This window comes from Nannobrachium achirus (assembly GCF_963921795.1).
Source record: "Nannobrachium achirus genome assembly, chromosome: 8".
In the NCBI taxonomy this organism is placed as follows: Eukaryota; Metazoa; Chordata; class Actinopteri; order Myctophiformes; family Myctophidae; genus Nannobrachium; species Nannobrachium achirus.
This window is the reverse complement of record NC_137817.1, coordinates 29,906,051-29,926,645: the sequence shown is the minus strand read 5'-3', so window position 1 is coordinate 29,926,645 and position 20,595 is coordinate 29,906,051. Positions and strand designations below refer to the sequence as shown.

Genomic DNA, 20,595 nt, shown 5'->3' with positions numbered 1-20,595 from the left:
CAGAGACTGTGGGTTTTTCGATTCCACCGTGGTGCATCCAGCTTTTTCGGGTGTCTATGCGAACACAATTGGCCCATGTTCAGGAGAGGGAAGCCGGACATGTAGGGTGATATTGGTGATTGCACATACTCCTACGGGCTGGGTAGGCCGACTGAATTGGGAAGAAAAAGGGGGTAAAAAAGACGGGCTAATCTAAATAATAGAATAAGATAAATAACAATAGAATAAGATAAATTCTAACCACTAAAGTTTACTTAGGCCCATTTTCCACTGGCCCAACTCCACACCACTCCACACCACACCGCCCACTTGTGCCAGGTTTTCCACTACAAGGACCTGGGTAGAATGGTGTGAAAGTGGTACTAAACGTGGTACTAAAAAGTATCCAATCTAGAGTAGGTCTGAGCTAGGCCAAACAGGGTCAAACACTTCATAATGACTGATCACTCACTGACTTTTCATTTAGACCACCAGGATATAGTTGTAATACATGATAATAGATTCTATTGTGTTATAACCACTATTATAATTTATTATAGTGTATTATAGTTATCATAGTAATACATTAATACTTTGTAGTGTATTATAATCACAGTTATAATCCAATATAGTGTATTATAATTTAGGCTATTTGTAATAAAGGTTATATTGTATTATAATCACAGTTAAAAGGTTCAGTTTGTTTCTTACCGATAGGGGTACTTTTGTGTAATGGAAAATGTAGATATTTTTATGTGGTGCGGTGTGGTGTGGTGTAGTCTGGTGTGGTGTGGTGCTAAAGCTGCAGTCGAAAAGGCGCTTTAGGTATTCATATTTGCTCATGGCTCTATTTTCAGCAATATCTGAACTATACTCTTTGCCGTTCATGTGGGTTTCAGGGAATCTTGTCTGACAGCCTGTCTCGGCCCAAACCATGGAACAAGTTGAACCAGAGAAGCAGAGAGCCATACCTCCGCATGCAGATGTGGCTCAACGGAGACCAGGGACAAAACACTCCCATACAACAAGCGCAGAACCAGAACCAAGGTAGGGAAACTCAATCATCCCATCCAAACCTGCTAGTAAGTGCACATAATGTCCTAGGATAATACTGAGCCACATAAAAAACACCATCAAACCATTAAAGACTTTCAATCTGATATGATTTCCCAAAACACCTCACTTTGACACAGCAATACACATGGAACTATATTTTCAAGCATTTCACAAGTTGTTTTGATTTTTCTCTTTTTGTATTTGACCTTTTTGTTATGATAAAAGGTGATTCAAACCTTGTGTACTTCTTAGGTTGTAACGCCGAAATACACAGATGCTCCCTTTGGTATGCTAATTGACAAGGAGAAACACTGACTTAATTAACAAAATAAAAAAAATAGATTTTACCTGCCGATTGCCTTTGAGAATATGCTTGAATAATTTCCAACGAACAAATGAATGAATAAATTAGCTTTAATTGCGGGGGGAATAAAAGTTGTCAGACTTGCATCATGTAGGTGGTATTTATGAGGGAAAAAGAACAATCCAATACCCAGCATGAATGCAGCGGATAAAAGTTGGATTTGATGCGAGCCGTAAACATACACATAACCCCTGGCTGATACTTTGAGCGCGGCTGTCGGCTAGTCGCCTCTGTCACCATGTCACACAGCCCCCCCTCTCTCCTCCTCCTCTCATCCGCTTTCCCATCCCGCAACCCCCTCCTCCCTTTACCCCCATCCCCCATCCCCAACGCTGTGGCCATGTCAGCCAGCAAGCTGCTGGTTTGTCATGTCATAGACAAGCTAGTGTTGCGGTGCCAGATGGCAGCTATGCATGTGTGTGTGTGTGTGTGTGTCTCTGTGTGTGTGTGTGTGTGTGTGTGAGTCCCTCTCTCTTTCTCTCTGGGGGTGTAAACAGCAGCTAATGTACACTGACAGCTCCTCATGACTGCTCTCTTCCAGCCTGCTGAGCTGTACAACTACTGTGTAGACAGAGAGAGGGAGGTGAAGGGATGCCAGAGCTGAGCCAAAGAGAGGCTTTCACTCCACAAACTCAAGGCCTCGGCTCCTTTTAGTCCATTTGCAGTATAATAGGAAGCAAATTTGTTATGAATTAGTACGAGCCCCCCTGCACTCGTGTGCGTGCGTGCGTGCGCGCACGTGCGCACGCACGCACACACACACACACACACACACACACACACACACACACACACACACACACACACACACACACACACACACACACACACACACACACACACACACACACACAGAGAGAGAGCTAGTTTAAAGAGATGGCTAAATCTTGATATTCCGACGGCCTGAAAATCCGACAGCACGGAGATCCAAACCCAGAGAGAGAGAGAGGGGTCCGGTCGGGTCCATTATAATCCAGCATTTTGAGATGGAAACATGGAGAATTATAATCCAGCTTTTTGAGATGGAAACATGGAGAATTATAATCCAGCATTTTGAGGTGGAAACATATGGAGAATGCACAGGCTTAATCATACATTTGCTGAGAGTGAGAACCATAAGTTATGGTTTAATGTAACTTGGAGTGTTGGAGGAGAGCAGATCTGGTCAGTTATTAGCGAGCTGTGGCTCTGTGCACTAATTGGTTTGGCCTACTTTTACGGCTTTTTTGATTGATTGATTGATTGTTTTTGTGCGTGTGATTGTGTGTGTGTCTCTGCTCTCATAGTTGAACAGCCTTTCGGATTTTAAGTCTCTCGGACTTTAAGGCCATCGGAAAATCACCACGCGCCCTAAAGAGATAACATCATAGGCATGTGGCATGCTTGGTTAGCTGTTGTGAGTTTTTGAATTACATTTTGTTGTTTTGTCTTTGTCTTTGTCTTCCGCAGCAGAAGGTACCCCCAAGACCTCGGCAAGCTGCAGCCCTGCTCCAGAATCCCCCCTGAGCTCGGCGGAGGAGTCCATCAACGGCCTGGCGGGAGATCCACTCACCTCTCTGTCCTCTGGTCTCAAGACCCACTTTGAAGAGCCTTCGGGTGGGGAGTCTCATCCTGGCACGCCCCTACCTCAACCCGTGCTACCCGCTCCCCACTCGGGCCTCAGCATCCAGGAGATGGTGGCCATATCTCCCGAGCTGGACACTTACGTCATCACCAAGAAAGTCAAAGAGGTGCTGACCGACAACAACCTCGGTAAGGATTTCATATTTTCTGCGTATCCTTTTTTGGGGGGTGTTGTTTTCTTTTTTTTATCCTATACTAGGGCATTCACGAATAGCGATTTTTAGTATTCGAATTATTCGACCTCAAAGTATTGGAATAGTCGAATATTCGACAGGACTGGCCAAACTGTCAAATATTAAGTAAGCAAGAGGCGAACATTGTGAAAACAGCGATCTACATGCTCACAACGCCTCGCAACGCGAGGCGTTGTGAGCATGTAGATCTGCTATTTTCACAATATTTATCTGCGGAACCGAGTCACATTAAATGTAATACCTACAATTCCAAGTGCTTGTCAGGGTTTTTATGACTTCCTATCTAGCCAAGCTTTATAAACCATGAAGAAATAGATATATTTAAAAAGTGAATATTCTATTTCGGTGAACAACATCTTATAGTGACTTTGATATTCGAATATTTGAATATTTGGTGAATGCCCTATCCTATACTAGATATTTTGGTTCACTCATTTCTCATAGTGTCTCCGTCACTGTATTTTACAGTTACTGTGCCAGTTATTCTGTTCTTGAATCAGTACTTCGTGTTGACCTTTACACCACCTCTCTCTCTCTGTCTCTCTCCAGGCCAGCGTCTGTTTGGTGAGAGCATCCTGGGTCTGACCCAGGGTTCTGTGTCAGACCTGCTGGCCAGGCCCAAACCCTGGCACAAGCTCAGCCTGAAGGGCAGGGAGCCCTTCGTCCGCATGAAGCTCTGGCTTCAGGACCCACACAGCGTGGAGAAACTCATGGACATGAAACGCCTGGAGAAGAAAGGTATGTGTGACTTCAAAATGATTAGAGAATACAACCCAGCTTGCTAAAGTACTTAAAGGACAACTTTGTTTTTTTACAACACAGGTTTATATTTTAGATTGTAGAATATAAAGATGAGTGTTCAAATGTTTTCATTTACTGCTTTCTATCGTTTTAGTGATTTTATCGATTTTGATTTCAGTGCGTGGGGGCATGCGTACAAGTGGCTAAATACAGCATGTATTTTTAGACACAATTTAGACCGCAATTTCTTTATTACTATTTACAGTAACACTACTAGCCCCCATAAGTCACATCTGCCCATGAAAGAGTGTGGCGCATCTTGGGAATGAGCTTATTGTGTCTTGTACGCATGCCCCCACCCACTGAAATCAAAATCGTTAAAATGCCTAACACTCATCTTTCCAATTACAATCTAAAATATGAACCCTTGTTGTAAAAAAAACAAAGTTGTCCTTGGAGAAACATACCTGGAGAATACAGGTGCATAGCGATGGCACTAAAACGAAACAGCCATTTTGTAACATAAAGCACAACAAGCCCTTTTTGAATTGCATGTGCACGTACAAACACAATATCCTTTGCAGAACGGGCTAACATGTTGTGCAAATCCCAGTCATCCTCATAAAGATGTCGGTACCAATCACAGCCACAGACATCACAGGCTGTATCGGATGTGACAGCTAGAGGGCCGCCAGGGGTGTGTTTACTCGGCAGTCATCAGGACTCCTCTTCATCATCGTCACCATCGACCTACTCATCATTATAATCACTGTCCATAAGCATGGATATATCTCTCTTTGTTAGCCACTAGCCCTATATCCACTCCGTTGCTGAAATGTCTTTCAGCTGTGCGTGTGTAGTATGTGGGGGATTAAGAATTGGTAAAACCAGGTGGTCTCATCTTCCCAGCTGCCTTACAGTGTGACCTCTGTCCCTGTTGAAGCATGTCGAGAGCACGGATGGAATGCACATGATTGCGTGTACTAATAGGCACTAGCATCCAGGATCCGTTTACACTCTTGATATCCCAAACGAGGCACAAGGGTGAAAAAGCATAACTCTGACCTTACACCACTGTCTAGGGGGCACTCGTTCTCCATTCAGCTTAATTTGTGTTCGTTGACCCCAAAGTAATTAATCCAAAGAGCACTGGGAACAGTCCTGGCCAGTAGCAGAGCCTGGAGGAAAGGCATGGATCCAGGCTAGCGAAATTTGCGAAAATGTATTTGAACTCTTACCCACGAGGTCTAACCCTGGAAGGCAGCACACAACTTTCACTGTGGCCTAACCTTGCTCTGAGCGCCTCCTATTCTCCGGTAATATTAGTGTGTCTAGCGGCGTTTATTGGGATTTAGAGAATGTCAACCACATGAAAGGATGCCATGAACTGTTCACTTTCCAACTGCTGGTGCCCAGAGTGAATGAATGGTGTGCATCTTCCATTGTTAACAGAGGAAATGCTAAAGTGAGCCTACAGCTCCACCTAGTGGCTATTCAGTACAAAGACTTTCACACAATGTTTGCCCCCTACAGTTTTTGACCTTCTTGCATTAGCAACCTTTAGCATGAATGGTTTATTTTCCACATCACGATTGTCTGATAGAGATTTATTTTATTCATTGCTGACTTGGCCTGTTGTTTTGTCTTTTGTCACTCCTCAGCGTACATGAAGAGGCGGCTAAGTTCATTGAGTGACAGCCATTCTGTGGACGGCAGCCTAGCGGGGCCAGACTTCCTGCTGGGCTCCCAGAGTCCTGGACAGCAGCACCTGAAGAAGGCCCGGGTGGTGTTGGGCCCCGAGGAGAAGGAGGCGTTGAAGAGGGCCTACCAGCAGAAGCCCTACCCTTCCCCAAAGACCATAGAGGAGCTGGCTTCCCAGCTCAACCTGAAAACCAGCACCGTCATCAACTGGTTCCACAATTACAGGTACGGTATAGAGTACATCAGCTACACGCACGTCAATGACATTTTACAATGTGAATTTGATCTTTTGTAGTCAGGCCTACTGTAGATAGCCTACTCTTACTGGCTATGGGGTAATGGCACAGAATTCTCATGTTGTCTTCAGTTTGTAGTGTTCAAAGTTCTTTGGGAAAATGACATAACCTTTCCAAAGGAATTTGAACAAGAAGTCTATTACACTGTAAATGGAATTATACCCGATAGATATTCCTTTGCTAGATAAATATTCAATATTCCACAGTTTGCAGGCTGCAATAGATACTACTGACACAATCGTTTATTAAAATTATTGTATCTTAGTCCCTCCTTTTTAGAATGATTTTTATCTTCACCACCACACAACTCTTTGTTGTAAAGAGTGAAACATCAGTGATTTCTCAGTCACTAGCGTCTGCAGACTGTTTGCTTAGTTTGGAATAAAGTTGGGTTAATGTAGTCGTCTTATCATTACACAGGTCACGTATCCGACGAGAGCTCTTCATAGAAGAGATCCAGGCAGCAGCAGGCCGTGAAGGGGGGCCTGGCAGCGAGGGGGGCTCCCCGTCCCTCCGCGGCTCCAAATCCGGAGAGGCGGATAGCTGCGATGGCACGGAATCCGACGGCACGGTGGAAATCCGCCACGGGCTGTCCAGCGGCCTGGAGGAACACAAAGACCAGGACATGATGGAGGCCGAGTCTGAAGCGGGGGCCTCGCTCCACTCCCCTGCCCCGGAAGACTGCACCACCTCAGGCTCGGCTGGGCCAGGCTCCAGCGGTGGGCAGGGTGGACTGGGGCTCTTTAGCCTCGCCGAGGCGTCCTCCTCCTCTGGCCCCGCCCCCAATAACAGCATCCCGGCCTCTGGGCCTGCGAGGAACCCCAGGGACAACCACCTGCGGAAGAAGAAAGCAGCCAACCTCAATAACATCATCCACAGGCTGGAGAAGGCTGCCAGCAAGGAGGATCCTTCAGAATGGGAATTCTAGCTCCCCTTCGGATGCACCTCTCACTCCTTAATCCCCCTTGACTCCCAACTTCTCATAACCTCACGACCTCTTAACCTTGGACCCCTCCTGCTCGGCTCCGTTTAGAGAGCGGAGCACAGCCAAAGTCAAGCTCAACAGCCATTTTTGTTACACAGAAGCTTTCCCCCAAATAAAAAGAGGAAAGGAAAAAAAACAAAGAGTGGTTGATGAACCCATACGGAAAGAAGATAATACTGAATACTAAGAAGAACAAAAATAAGAGAATGAAAGTATTCTCTCTCTTTTTTTCTTCTTTTTAAAAAAAAAACTGAGTTTAGTTTTTTTTTGTACTAAGAAAAAGCACTTGGCCGTCCTGCTGGCCTCTGGCCCTGCTGTATCTCCTCCTATCACCAGCCACTGGTGCACCAGACTGCTCCGTCTGGTGGGTCCTGAGCTGGGGGTCTGACCCACGGCTGGGCGCTGAAACATGGACTCAGTAACGCAGGCAAAGGCCTGGCTGACGCAGCAGCTGTCAACAGTGATTAGACACTGATCGATGATCAATAGAGACAGGAACTCTCTTGGCAAGACGTCTCTTCCTCGGACGGAGATGATCTGTTTTTCCTCTCCCGCTCTCCTTCTCACATCCCAAGTGTCCACAGACCTCCCCTCACTCAGTGAGATGCCTCATTTTTCACACTGTAGAGTGACTGTTACAAACCCTTTGCCTTTTTCACTCACTGCGTGTGTGTGTGTGGTAGTGTGTGTGTGTGTGTGTGTGTGTGTGTGTGTTGTGTGTGCGTGTGTTTGGGGCCGTGTCAGCGTGCACGCTCCCGAGTCGGCGTGTATGATTTCTTCTCAGTGGCAGCATAATTTCTTTATATATATATATGTGTGTGTATATATATATATACAGTATATGTATGTATATATACATATGTATATACAGTATATACAGTGTATATATATATATATATATATATATATATATATACATATATATATATATATATATATATATATATATATATATATACAGTATATACTTTATATATATTTACATATATCACACTCCTACACTCAAGAGTGGTTGGAAAAAACCTTGTCAGCTATGCTGCCATGGTTACTGATGTAAGAATGCTGAACTTTGACCCGTTGTTTCCTGTATCCTATCCTGCTGACAGCCATGTGATGGCCAGAAGGATGTGTAAACTCCTCACAACACTCGCACTCATCTGCCGAGGAAGGACCCAAGGAAGGAACCCTCTTTTTCTGTCTCCTCAAGCACTTCCTTAAAGGATGAAGGATGATCTCTTCTCTGTTTTTTAAACGAAAAAGAATATATATAGCAATTCGGTTGCCAATAAGAGATTGCACAGTCTATTGACTCTAAAGAGTACAAAATAGGGAATTTTAGGATGCATTTTTTTGATTAGTACAAAATAAGAACAGAAAATAACAAATAATGATGAGTTACGGTAAAAAGAAGAAAAAAAAAAGAATAATATTGCGTTGTTCAAATACGATACGATTAATTCAATGAAAACCACGTAGTGCTGTAGCTGTCTGACATGGTGATGATTCTGTACGTGTCTCTTTGTTGTTTCAGTTCGTGCGCGTGCACAGCTTGGCCCGGCATCGGACCTGCTGGGACTATTTGTGTCGCCGACATAGTGTCTCTGTTGTTCACGCAACACATCTTTTATAGGCCAAATCAGGAAGACCGTATGCATATGTGTGTGTATTTTTATTTCTTTTGTGGGTACGTGCATGCAAAAAACGTGTATGCATCTGCATACGTGTACGTGTGCATCCGGGTCGAGGTCAATTCACTTTACCATCAATCAATTTAGGGCTCAGAAGCACGGCGGTCGAGAAACCCTCGGCTGTGATGTGATTCTGATCTCTTGTGATGTTATTGAAAAGCAGTCTTATTTTTTAGTCAATGCTGAATTGCGTTTTCAGTACACATTTTTAAATGGATTGCCTGGAAGGTGAATTCACCCCCAACCTTAGTGTGAGTAGTTACAACTCTCCAGTCTTTCCTGTATCCAGGGATCTAGGTCTTCTGCATTAAGTTCTACTGTATACACACACACACACAAAAAAAACATAAGGCATATCACCTCCTCCCTCTCCCACACGAGCCCTCAGTGCCTGTCAGCCCACTGCCTCCCCTCTATATATGTGTGTGTGTGTGTGTGTGTGTGTGTGTGTGTGTGTGTGTGTGTGTGTGTGTGTGTGTGTGTGTGCGCGTGTGTGCGCGCGCGCGTGTGTGTGTGTGTGTGTGTGTGTGTGTGCACATGGACATGTCCATATGCATGTGCATAAGAGTATGTGATTGAGGAGTGTCTAAGAGTTTCAGATGAGTGGGGTCATATTTCGTATCTACTTGCACACACTACTAGTGCACAACTGCCACCCACTTCTTTAAGCTGTATGATGCGTTACCCATTATCATTAATCTTCTCACAGAGTAGTGTAATACTATGATTTACTGTAGCTTGGTTTTATTGCTATGTTGCATTTATAGTTTGGATTTTATTCTGCTTATTTATAGGTGCTGTATTTTTCATTTAATGTCTTATCATTTGAGTTGTTTATTTTGTAAGGGATTATACTGTACCTGAGGGCAAGTAACATTTTTATTAGACTTATAGACTGCCGGCAGTATTGGTTAATATTTACAGAGATGTACTAGTTCTCATTTGTTTGTATATTCATGGATCCTAAAGTTTAGTGTCATTTCAAATAGTGTTTGTAAAATGTGTTTGCTACAGTACATGCTCCCAGAGGCATCACGCTTTTACCACCACATTTATCCCGACTAGCAAGTTGCTAGCTGGAGAATTCAAAGGACATATCAAGAAGCAACATCACTGAATATCTGAGAGCATAGCTCTCATCCAGTAGCCGAACCTGCTTTTCCTGCTCTTATGTGTTTTAGGGGATTTTCTTGGGCAGGCCAATTGTTAATTGTAACTGAAATGAACTTGTGCAGCTTACTTTTCTGGACATACCGGTAGTTTGCCTGTAGAAGAATCATATTCATATTAGTTCAATGTGTTTCCCTTAGCACCATTATCAGAAAGCTTGTACACTTTGTCAAATAGGTCAAATGAAATTATCTAAACTTGAGATCACAAGTTAACTTGAAAGCGGTCATATCTGCCAAATTGAGATTAGAGAAGTATACCAGCTAGCGCGTGTGCTATGCCAGATCGTATGGAGATAGCCAGTCTATGATTATGCATAATCTATATAGCAGTCCATGATAAAGCACTTATGAGGATCGTTATTGAAGACTTAACCCAGGACAGGGTCTGTAAACACTACACTAGAGTACGCTCCCAGGATCTCTGGGAAATGTATGCCTTTAAATGTGGTTCTGAACCAAGCACAGACTCTTATCCCATCCTAACACTAAGAATACAATGACAAAATGGCTGCGCCCATGTTTTTATACTGTACCTGATCTTTTATCCAACAGCTCCTATTCATGCCTTTTCATAGCAGTGCCACAGGGAACTGTATGACATATTAAGGCTATCATAGCCCACCCTTAAGCCCCAATAAGTCTCTATTTTACCCTTCCATTCACATCCAGGTACATTGACAACACATACAAAGATTGTCATTTCACCACATTGACTAAAATATGAAATCAGATTAAATCCGATTGCATCTCGAATGAAAGTTTCCCAGATTAGGATTTTGTTCATCCTGTTGTTGATGGCTGATGTCAAACATTGGTTGTCTGCAGAGTACTGAAATCATCTCGCTCTCATTTTGGACTGTTTGGAATGGACAACGGTGTGTTTTGTTGTGATTAATAGCTGCTGTACAGAAAAATAGCACTTATCCCATTATCCATTTTATAGTCTGTAGATCAGCTCACTTTGACCATGTGAGATCATCACATTTGTGCCTTTAACTGCCAAGCAGGGCACCAAACTAGTGATGTCATTAGGAATAGATTTAAATTAAAGCATCCAAGTTGTTTCTGTCCCATGTTGAGGCGAGCGTTCCAAAGTTAGTTCATCTACCCCCACATGATGGTACTTAAAAGGTCACAGCCCATAACGTGCTCCTCTAAGAGAGGTTAGTGTACTGCTAGAGTACAGGGAGTCGGTATGATGGCAAAAGGGTGCAGATAATAGATCTATAGCCTTTTGAACAAGCATAATCTTATGATGGACTCGCAGCCATGTTTGGTCTTGGTCATAATTCATGAAAACTTTGTATGTTTTTTTTGTTTAGTTGCATATATATATATATATATTTCATTTGTTTGTTTTGTCCTCTTCACCCCCCATGGTGCATTTCTTATGTCATACTTGGCTAACTAGCAGTGAAAGGCCAGTGCATTAAAATGAAGGAGGAAGCATGCAGACAAGGGTGTACACTGTAAGAACACTGAATTTATTCATAGGGCATTTTGTATTTTTCTGTTTGCATCATGTTTGCTGTGACGTTAAGTGGCACTACAGGTCTTGATTCGGGTTGTGTGCCAATTTACTATGGCTATCTGAAAAACGATACCTGTAAATACAGCTGGTCGAGTAGCTATCGATTCAATACTGTCACAGAGAATGCTTTGCTTTTGTCTGAAGGCAGGAGGAGGAGAAGGGACGATTCAGGACTTTTCCATGATCCACAGATATTTTTCTACAAATTTAAATCAGATGATTCTATACACTGTTGAATAACATTGTAAAGGTGTAACAGATGCTGTATATCATATCAATGTTTTTCTGAAGTTGTAAAGCTTTACTGTATGATCTGTTGAAGTAGTGGTTATTCATTTGGACGTGTTAGTTGTACGTTAATGGAGCCCGAACAGCAGCACTGGTCACCATATTCAGGAAACGGGAAAAAAGAAAAAATAAGAAAAAAACCTCAGATGTTTTTTGTAATACCTTTAGAATTTATCTTATGAAGTGGGTTTTGTAAGGAAACACTTTCTGAATCAATGGTGCTGTATGCACACTCAGTAATACATACACACACACGTAATATACAGCACAATGTACTCATCCTTTAAATGCCCCTGTGTGTGCTCTTGGCTTATTTTAACATTTCCCTCTTATCTCATATTACCTACATCATTAAGTCTTAAACTCATTCCTTGGATCCCTTGACTTCTGTTATTCTACATAGCTATCCTTAGGGTAGTTCAGTATGTGATTAGATAAAAAGAGATCAAATCTTAGAACAAAAAAAATGAAATGAAAAATAAAATCAAATAGTTACTTTTAAGAGGGAGGTGAAAAGCCAAATAGAGAAGAATAGTTACCCACTTAAGTTGCAAGATCTCTAATGGTTTTTTCTCCCGTTGCTACCTAGCACCACCACACAGTTTTTCATCCATAGCTTATTACCACAGTGTAGTCTGACAACCAAATGACTTGGGGAGATATTTGTCCCCTTGGAAAGCTTTAAATAATGCTTGTTGAGGCTTTAGCAAGTTCAGAGTGTGTTGAGATAAGTTCAAACCAGTCAACAATGTGGAAGTAATAATTCTCATAACTTCTCCCACAGATTTGCGCGAGTGTGCGTGTATGTGTGTGTTGTAGTACAAAAGGCTGCATGACCATAAAGGGATGGTTACGTTGTTTTTTTGAAAGTTGTTTCCCCAGCACTTCTGTCACTCCTGAGATAATGTTTCTCCTTGGGGGTTCCCTGTTTCATTTCCCTTATGTATCATTGTTTCTTTATCTTTCTATTTACTAAGCGTATCATTGTTGTTTGTTCTCAGCACTGTAAAACAGTCCCCTCTACAACATTCAAAAGCAATATCACTGTATGAAAACGTTCACTATGTATTTGTTATAATTGACATTTGATTCATCATCATTATTATTCACTTGCACCCTAGGTGTGATAATTGAAGTAAATCTCTTTTATACAAATACTAATAGTGTGGTGTGGTACATTTCTTTGATTCTTTCTTTATTGTCCTTTTTAATGCAAAGAGTTTTTTAAGATATGCTACATAAAGATACGTTTTCTCAGAGAAAGAGAGAAGTGGAGGTTGACGAGCAGGGATATTTATAGGGATTGATGGTAGTTGTGACAGAGTGAATCAGCCTTCTGGGGACGATGTTGGACCAGTGTTGTTTACGGCTCTTACAGGTACGTTAATTGGGTGGGTAATAAATGCAATTGGCTTCATCTGTCAAGGAATTTACTGTATCTTTGGATGGTGTCTGCCAGTGTTAATTCTGTTGACTAAGACTAAAATATTTAGATATTTAGTCGACTAAGACTAAACGATGTCAGAGGACTAAGACTAATGGTATGTTATTCAAAAGACAAGACTAAATCTAACGCTGCATTAAGACTAAGACTAAAAGACTTAAGATTTTGATATTCAGTCGAATAAGACTAGACTAAGACCAAACCATTTCAGAAGACTAAAACTAAATGTGTGTTATTCAAAAGACTTGAGACTAAATCAGAATTTGCTGTCAAAATGAACACAAGTGTCTGTAACCCCTCTCCTCTCCCTTGGCAGGCCGTTATGCGGAGCTGCAGTTGGAGTTCTCGTCTGCGGTGCGGACCAGTGCCGAGCAGAAAGAGCTGATCCTGAAGCTGGAGCATGACCTGAGCACCGTCCAGTCCATGTCCTCCCTGCCACGCCCCGATGCTGAGGGCTCAGACCTGAGCAATATGGTTGGCATCCCTGAGCCCATTAAAGAAGCCACTGCTATGTTCACCGGTGGGTGCTGCTATAGGGCCGTGGTTCTCAAACTTTCACATTTCAAGGTCTCCCCTTAACTCCGACAGTGTACAAATGGTTCCGTTTGCACACTGTCAGAGTTACAGACTTGTATGGGTCAATTTAGATGCACTTGCACTTGAGAACCACTGCTATAGGACATGAACAAGTGTGGGGGGGAGAAAAGAAGCTTAGGTGGATGGTGTTTGTTAGATCACAAACTGTCGCATCTGCAACGCGAGCTTGTATGTCAGCTGTTGTCTACACGCTTACCAATGGGCGAGTTTTCTTTTTTTTTCAGTCCGAGTGTATAAAAAAAAAACTGGGTTAAGGCAGCGGAAGCTTGTGATTGGCTGCGCGGAGATGACGAAAGTCGGGGGACGGAGATACACCTAAACCTAACCATAACCCTAACCTCAGTAAAACTAATGCTGGTGAAATGCTAACCTGCCGACACTGGTGAATGCTAACCTGGTGAATGTTAAACTGGTCGGACCAACGGTGCTTAACCCAGTTGCTTTTTTGATACACTCGGACTGAAAGACCTGCAAAAACACACTACCGCTTACCAATACCGGATGTGTCCCACACATCATTCTACAGTAAATTCCCACGGAAACAGGCGAATAAAACAAAATCACTCCTACAACAAACTTTGAGCGCTTTGTGCCAAGATGTAGGCCACGCTTCACGTCCCGGACAAAGCCAAATGTTGGAGCTTGTAACTGTACTCAATAATATTCAGTACAGTATATACTGCTGCACATTCCTACCTCTGAAAAGTTGATAAGAAATGTAACGATAAAGCCTAGGCAGCAAGTTGCCTTCATCAGGGTCTCAACTACCTACCTGCCCTATGAAGGTCATCTTTAAGGAAGACATTTCCACAAGATCTCAGTGTGTGCTCTTAATATTTGCTTCAGCTGCAGCGGTAGCTTCTAATCCTGAGCTGCCCCAAGGTCAGATGGACTCCCTGCTGTCCATCATTTCCAGCCAGAGGGAGAGGTTCCGTTCCCGCAACCAGGAGTTGGAGGCCGTGAGTCACACACACGCATGTTGCCTTAGCCATAACGTCAGACAGACGTTGTCATGTTGCACGTGTCCTTCACTGTGTTTGTTCCCTCACAGGAGAGTCGCTCCGTGCAGCAGACCATGCAGGCCCTTCAGAGTGAGTTGGACAGCCTGAGGGCAGACAACATCAAACTCTTCGAGAAGATCAAGTTTCTGCAGAGCTACCCCGGCAGAGTGAGTGAACATCTCTGCGTTGTGTGCAATGTTGTTTTTGACAGCGAATTTTGATTTAGTTTTAGTCATAGTCTTTTGAATAAAATGTCATTTAGTTTTAGTCATAATTTAGTCACCTGAAAAGTTTTAGTCTAATTTTAGTCGACTAAATATCATACGTTTTTAGGCGACTAAATCTACTGTTGATTTAGTCAACTAAAATGTATTTTGGCATGCCTTGATGGCAGCGTAATGAATGATTTTACACTTGGTTGCGTGCTGAAAATAGTAGATGCGACGCGTTGTGAGCTTGTAGATCGGCTATTTTCATTACGCAACACCTGAGAGCAACCAAACATAAAATTACTCTCTTCTCCACTAGTCCCTCCCTAACGTTTTAGTCTAGTTTTTATTTTGTTGACGAAATTGTCAATATATTTAGTCTTAGTTTTAGTCATCACAGCTTAGTTTTTATTTCGTTTTTATTTTGTTTTCGTCAGTGAAAAAAACACAGTCGACAAACAGTTTTCGGCATAGTTTTAGTCGACGAAATCAACACTGGTTGTGTGTTGTGTTTGTGATCTGTAAGAAGCCAAAATGGTTAACCAAAACCTTTGTCTCTTTGATGGTCCTGTGTGCTGCAGTCTGGAGGTAGCGATGACACAGTGATGCGCTACTCCTCACAGTACGAGGAGAGGCTGGATCCTTTTGCTTCCTTCAGCAAGCGGGTGAGGACCATTTCTATTGCACACAGCTCAAAGCAACACATTTTGATACAGCAAAAATAATAATGATGAATTGCCAGACTTATAATGCAACTCTGTCATACAACAAATTATAACAGGGGTCTTCAATGTTTTCAGGGCAAGGACCCCTTAGTTGAGAGAGGGATAAAGCAGGGACTCCCACAAACTTTTCATAGATTCCATAGTTTCATCGTTTGACAGCACAATCATCAGTGTTTTTTGGATTCATGTTGATTTGTGATTTAAAAAATGTGATTACTGACATGCTCTGGCACAATGCTGCCAGCCAGTGGTGTAAAGTAACTATGTTTATCTATTTAAGTACTCTACTTAACTAAGTATAATTATGAGGTATTTGTACTTGTATTTCCAATTTCCACTACATCTCAGAGACAAATATTGTACTTTTACTCCACTATTTCAAATCTTTAGTTACTTGTTACTTTGTAGATTTGTATTATTATTACAAAACATACATTACCCCTTCAGCCCTATATAGATTTCGGCCATTTGAAAAATAACCCATCGGCAAGCTCACAATGCATTGTGAGCTTGTAGATGTGCCATTTTCAAAAAAAATGTATACATTTGAAAACTTGAAATGGGACATTCTGCACAACTGCTTTATACTTTTGGTACTTTAAGTACATTTTTATACCAATACTTTTGTGCTTTTACTCAGTTGAGTTCTGTACTTTTACTAACAATATAGTAATAACAGAGTATTTCTACTTTGTAGTATTGATACTTTTACTTAAGTAAAGAATGTGAGTACACAACTTGTGTTTTATTGAGATTGTATCTGCTCATCTACAGGAACGTCAGCGCAGATACTTGAGCCTCAGTCCCTGGGATAAGGCCACTCTTAGCCTGGTAGGCAACACACACACACACACACACACACACACACACACACACACACACACACACACACACACTCAGAACAGAACACCATATCGTCGTTGTCGGGTGGAAACCTTGTATGTCCAAAACTGTCCAAAAAAATAATAATATGAAACTAGTGAAAACGGTCTACGATCTACAAGCACACATAGATCTGCTGTTTTCATTACTTTTTTGTGACGGCCTTGTCTGATGAAGCAGGGCTTTACTTCGCGAAAAAAACGTACAAATTTGAAACTTGGAGATATGAGGTTTCTGCCCGACAGTGACGATATTTATCAATGTTCTTACTTCTGTAATCCACCCACGTTTGGATTTCAGGGTCGTGGCATTCTGTCCAATAAGATGGCGAGGACCATTGCTTTCTTCTACACTCTGTTCCTGCATTGCTTGGTGTTCTTGGTAGGTCTCCTTTTTAAGACCATTTGTACGTACTTGGGCTTCAATGTGCTCTTAGCATAAATTAATATATTCATATATTTTTTTAAGATAATTTTGAGGCTTTTTGTCTTCAGCAATAGAGTAAGTGGAGACAGAAAGACGGGAGTGACATACAGCAAAGTTCGTCGGGAACGGGACTCGAACCCGCGTTAGTAGCCTAGGTCAGGGCTTCCCCAACTTTTTTGTCTCAGGGCACCCCATAAATATTTTTTTAATCCGAGGCACCCCTATTATAACTTTCACTCCCAGCACCTTATATTTATAGCATATCATCGTTGTCGGGATGAAACCTTGTATGTCCAAAACCGTTCGTTTTGTATTTATCATCTATAAAATGTACTAAACTAGTGAAAACAGCAGATCTACAAGCACACAACGCCTCGCAGTGCTAGTAGATCGGCTGTTTTCACTAGTTTTGTGCGACAGAGGTTTCTGTCTGACAGTAATGATATTTTAGTGATTATGTTGCGAGGAAAAGGAGATGATAGCCTATTTGGTTAGAATTGACTGAAAATAACCGTGTACTTCAAGTTTAAAATGATACTTTCAAGTGTCCAAATAAATTCCAAATATTATCAAATTATCTCGCGGCACCCCTGGACTGCCGTCGCGGCACCCCAGGGTGCCCCGTCACCCACTTTGGAAACCCCTGGCCTAGGTGCCAGGACCGCTTGGCCGGACCAGGCCAAATGCATATTCTTTTAACCGTTGTTTTCTTATTCCATTTCTTTTGCCTTCATATAACTCTCAGGTGTTGTATAAGACTGCTTGGAGCGAGAGCATCGGCAGGGACTGCACTGCATTCTGTGCCAAGAAGTGAGTTGGCAAATCATTTGCCTAGTTCAGGGGTCTTCAACGTTTTCAGTCCAAGGAACCCGTAGCTGAGAGAGAGATGAAGCAGGGACCCCCACTACATTATTGTATAAATGTGTGATGCAGATCTTCATCGATTTCATAGATAGATTCATAGACTTGTTTGACAGCACTGTCATAAGTCTATGTTGGATTTCAGACATTTAACCACTTAAATCGTTAATATTTTGTAAACCTGACCTTTCACTATTTGGTCTGCTCTTTTTTTACCTCTACACCAAACCTATTTGCCTCGCAGCGCGAGGTGTTGAGAGCTAAGCTTGTAGATCTGCTATTTTTGGCTAAAGTTCTCCTCAGAATAGGGATGTAAGGGTTCAAGTTGTTCATTTAAAATAATTATCCTATCACACAAGGATTTGGCTGCCCCGCTGTAGTAACTCTGAGGACCCCCTAGGGGTCCCGGACCCCCTGTTGAAGACCCCTGGCTTAGTTGACATTAGTCAACCTTATTATCTGTGTAATGTGACGTACTATACCATTTTGAAAACAAATAATTGTCTCAAACTTTGCTTTTCTCTTTCTATTTTCTGCCCATCTCCAGATATCAGGATCACCTGCACCGTTTCCATGAGAAAGATGACCACCTCTAACCTGCCTCCGACTGTGACGTTATCGGGTCCCAATGATACAGGATTCTGAGTCTCTGAGTCATCTCTGGGTAAACAGAAGAAAGAGGATGACATTGCTATTATAACCCACCTTTTATGATTAGAGCAGAAACACAACCCTCTTTCCCAGAGGGTGAAGCGTGGTTTGGGTTCTGTATTAAGGTTATTCAGATTGAGTTTTCCTGGGTGTTCTGCAGTAGCTAATGTATTCCACTAGTGGGCAGTATTTGGCCTTTCAGTTGCTAATCAAAAAGTGGATTCACCTTGAAAATGGTTTTGATGTCATTCATTCCCTGGTTGAGCTTGATTTTGATCTTTAATGCAGAGCTATTATTATAAATCTTGACCATTTATACTCTTAGATTAATTTCCTTGAGAGGCAATCATATAAACTGTAGGTGTTGGGGGCGTGCTGTTGAAGGAGAACTTGATTTATATTTAGTTTCAATGTCAATTTCTTACACAGTAAAGAGACCATTACTCTGGCCTTGATAGAAATGTCTGTTCTAGGCCTATACTGGAATCTTTAATGAAGGAGAAATAATAATGAGATTGTCGGTGGTATGGTTAACATAGTTTGACTGAACAGTTTACTGTGAAAGCATATATGTACAGTTAATTACAGGAGACTTAAACATTTAAAGAGATTAATGGCAATGTTATGATCGACAGTCCCTGTACAGACATAAAATACATACTAGTATGTCCTTTATTATATTCCTAATGTTTGCATATTATTTGTGGCGGTTGGCATAGGAACAATGTAGTTAGTTGTGGTGGTGCGTAAACATCCATTTGGTCTCCAGACAGATGAGCCATCTTAAGCTTAAGATGGGTTTAACAGTAGTAAATGATACTAATGGTCATCCTTACAACAGCTCTGTTTATGACCATGCAAAATTACTATGCTTACATGTTCCCTTAATCCTATTTACTGGCATTTTAAATATATTCCAAATAAAATCTATGCATCATTTCCTCTCGTTTACTTTTTCTTTCCAGATTCTATTGTACTATTATACATAATACTAGACAAAGTTCGATATTGACTGACTCAGGATGTAGTATGTGATAAGCACATTTATTGTCATATCAGTGTGGATGCAAAGCACAGAAAGGGTCTGATCAATTGCTGACCCAATATGTAGACGGTGGCATGTCTGACTAATGTCTGGATTGAGAAGCAGATAGTGGTAAAGAATGCGATTATTACTGAGGCACGTCATGGTGGTCCCAGTGCTGGCTGGCTGTGTCTGAGTATGACTGAATTAGACTGTATTATTCATGAGTGGACTCCCCTTAAAGAACTCCTCAGTGCATAGCCTCTCAGTCAGCCATTAAAAAGTAACGAGACAGAGGCAGACCACAAGTACACACACACACACACACACACACACACACACACACACACACACACACACACTCTCTCTCTCTCTCTCGCTCTCTCTCTCTCTCTCTCGCTCTCTCTCTCTCTCTCTCTCTCTCTCTCTCATACACTTCCTCCTTCAGTTAGCCGCACCCTAATCCCATTTATCCTACAGTCAGAACAGACCCTCTAGGCCGGGGGTCTTCAACAGGGGGTCCGGGACCCCTAGGGGGTCCCCAGAATTACTACAGGGGGTCCTTCAAATCTTTGTGTGATAGAAACTTTTTATCTCCTTTTTTATCTTAACCACTTGAACCCTAGTGTCCATATTCTGAGAACTTTAGCCAAAAATAGCAGATCTACAAGCTCACAACACCTCGCGCTTCTCTTCTCTTCTCTCTTGTCTCCATCTATGAGCTTCCTCCTTTCTTTCCTTTCTTTTTGAATATCATCAGTCCCAGCTCCTCCCCCTGCTGCTGTCTACAGATAGACCATAAATATTAACAACTTCCATCAGGAGAAATCAACAAAGATCCTAATTGAGTGTAATGGCTTGATGTTTTTTCCCCCCTCTTTTCACTGCAGTGGATGGGTTCATCCGAGGATAAAGGTGATGGGTGAGACCTTAGATATCATTAGCAGGGGTCATCAACATGTCCATACACAGACAAATATGTCCATGGCGAGACTTGGTCTTGCCCGTGGCAAATTCTCGATTTTCTGTTTTAAACACCATTATACATTTTTCTCACCATTATTATTTTCATCATAAGTCCCAATTACTGAATGTCAAGTCTCCAGGTTTTCTTCCTTTCTTTCAGAATATGTATGACACTTATTTACTACTACACT

The 20,595-nt window shown here is 42.0% G+C and overlaps 1 protein-coding gene across 2 annotated transcripts in view; it reads left to right on the top strand.

Annotated features, from left to right (window-relative positions):
- cux1b (cut-like homeobox 1b) overlaps nt 1-19,264 on the top strand; it is an 81,528-nt gene extending 62,264 nt beyond the window's left edge. Inside the window, exons 15-22 of one of the 2 annotated variants that reach the window (XM_080732114.1) lie at nt 13,379-13,582; nt 14,506-14,618; nt 14,711-14,827; nt 15,451-15,534; nt 16,369-16,425; nt 16,777-16,857; nt 17,648-17,712; nt 18,311-19,264. In XM_080732114.1, the coding sequence (XP_080588240.1) occupies nt 13,379-13,582; nt 14,506-14,618; nt 14,711-14,827; nt 15,451-15,534; nt 16,369-16,425; nt 16,777-16,857; nt 17,648-17,712; nt 18,311-18,359 (770 nt within the window). In that variant the 3' untranslated portion in view covers nt 18,360-19,264. Of the gene's footprint in view, nt 1-878; nt 1,027-2,848; nt 3,152-3,765; nt 3,955-5,618; nt 5,884-6,374; nt 7,488-13,378; nt 13,583-14,505; nt 14,619-14,710; nt 14,828-15,450; nt 15,535-16,368; nt 16,426-16,776; nt 16,858-17,647; nt 17,713-18,310 lie in introns of those variants that run through there. The other variant, XM_080732113.1, reaches the window with a different exon arrangement.
- Nucleotides 19,265-20,595: the final 1,331 nt, after the last annotated feature.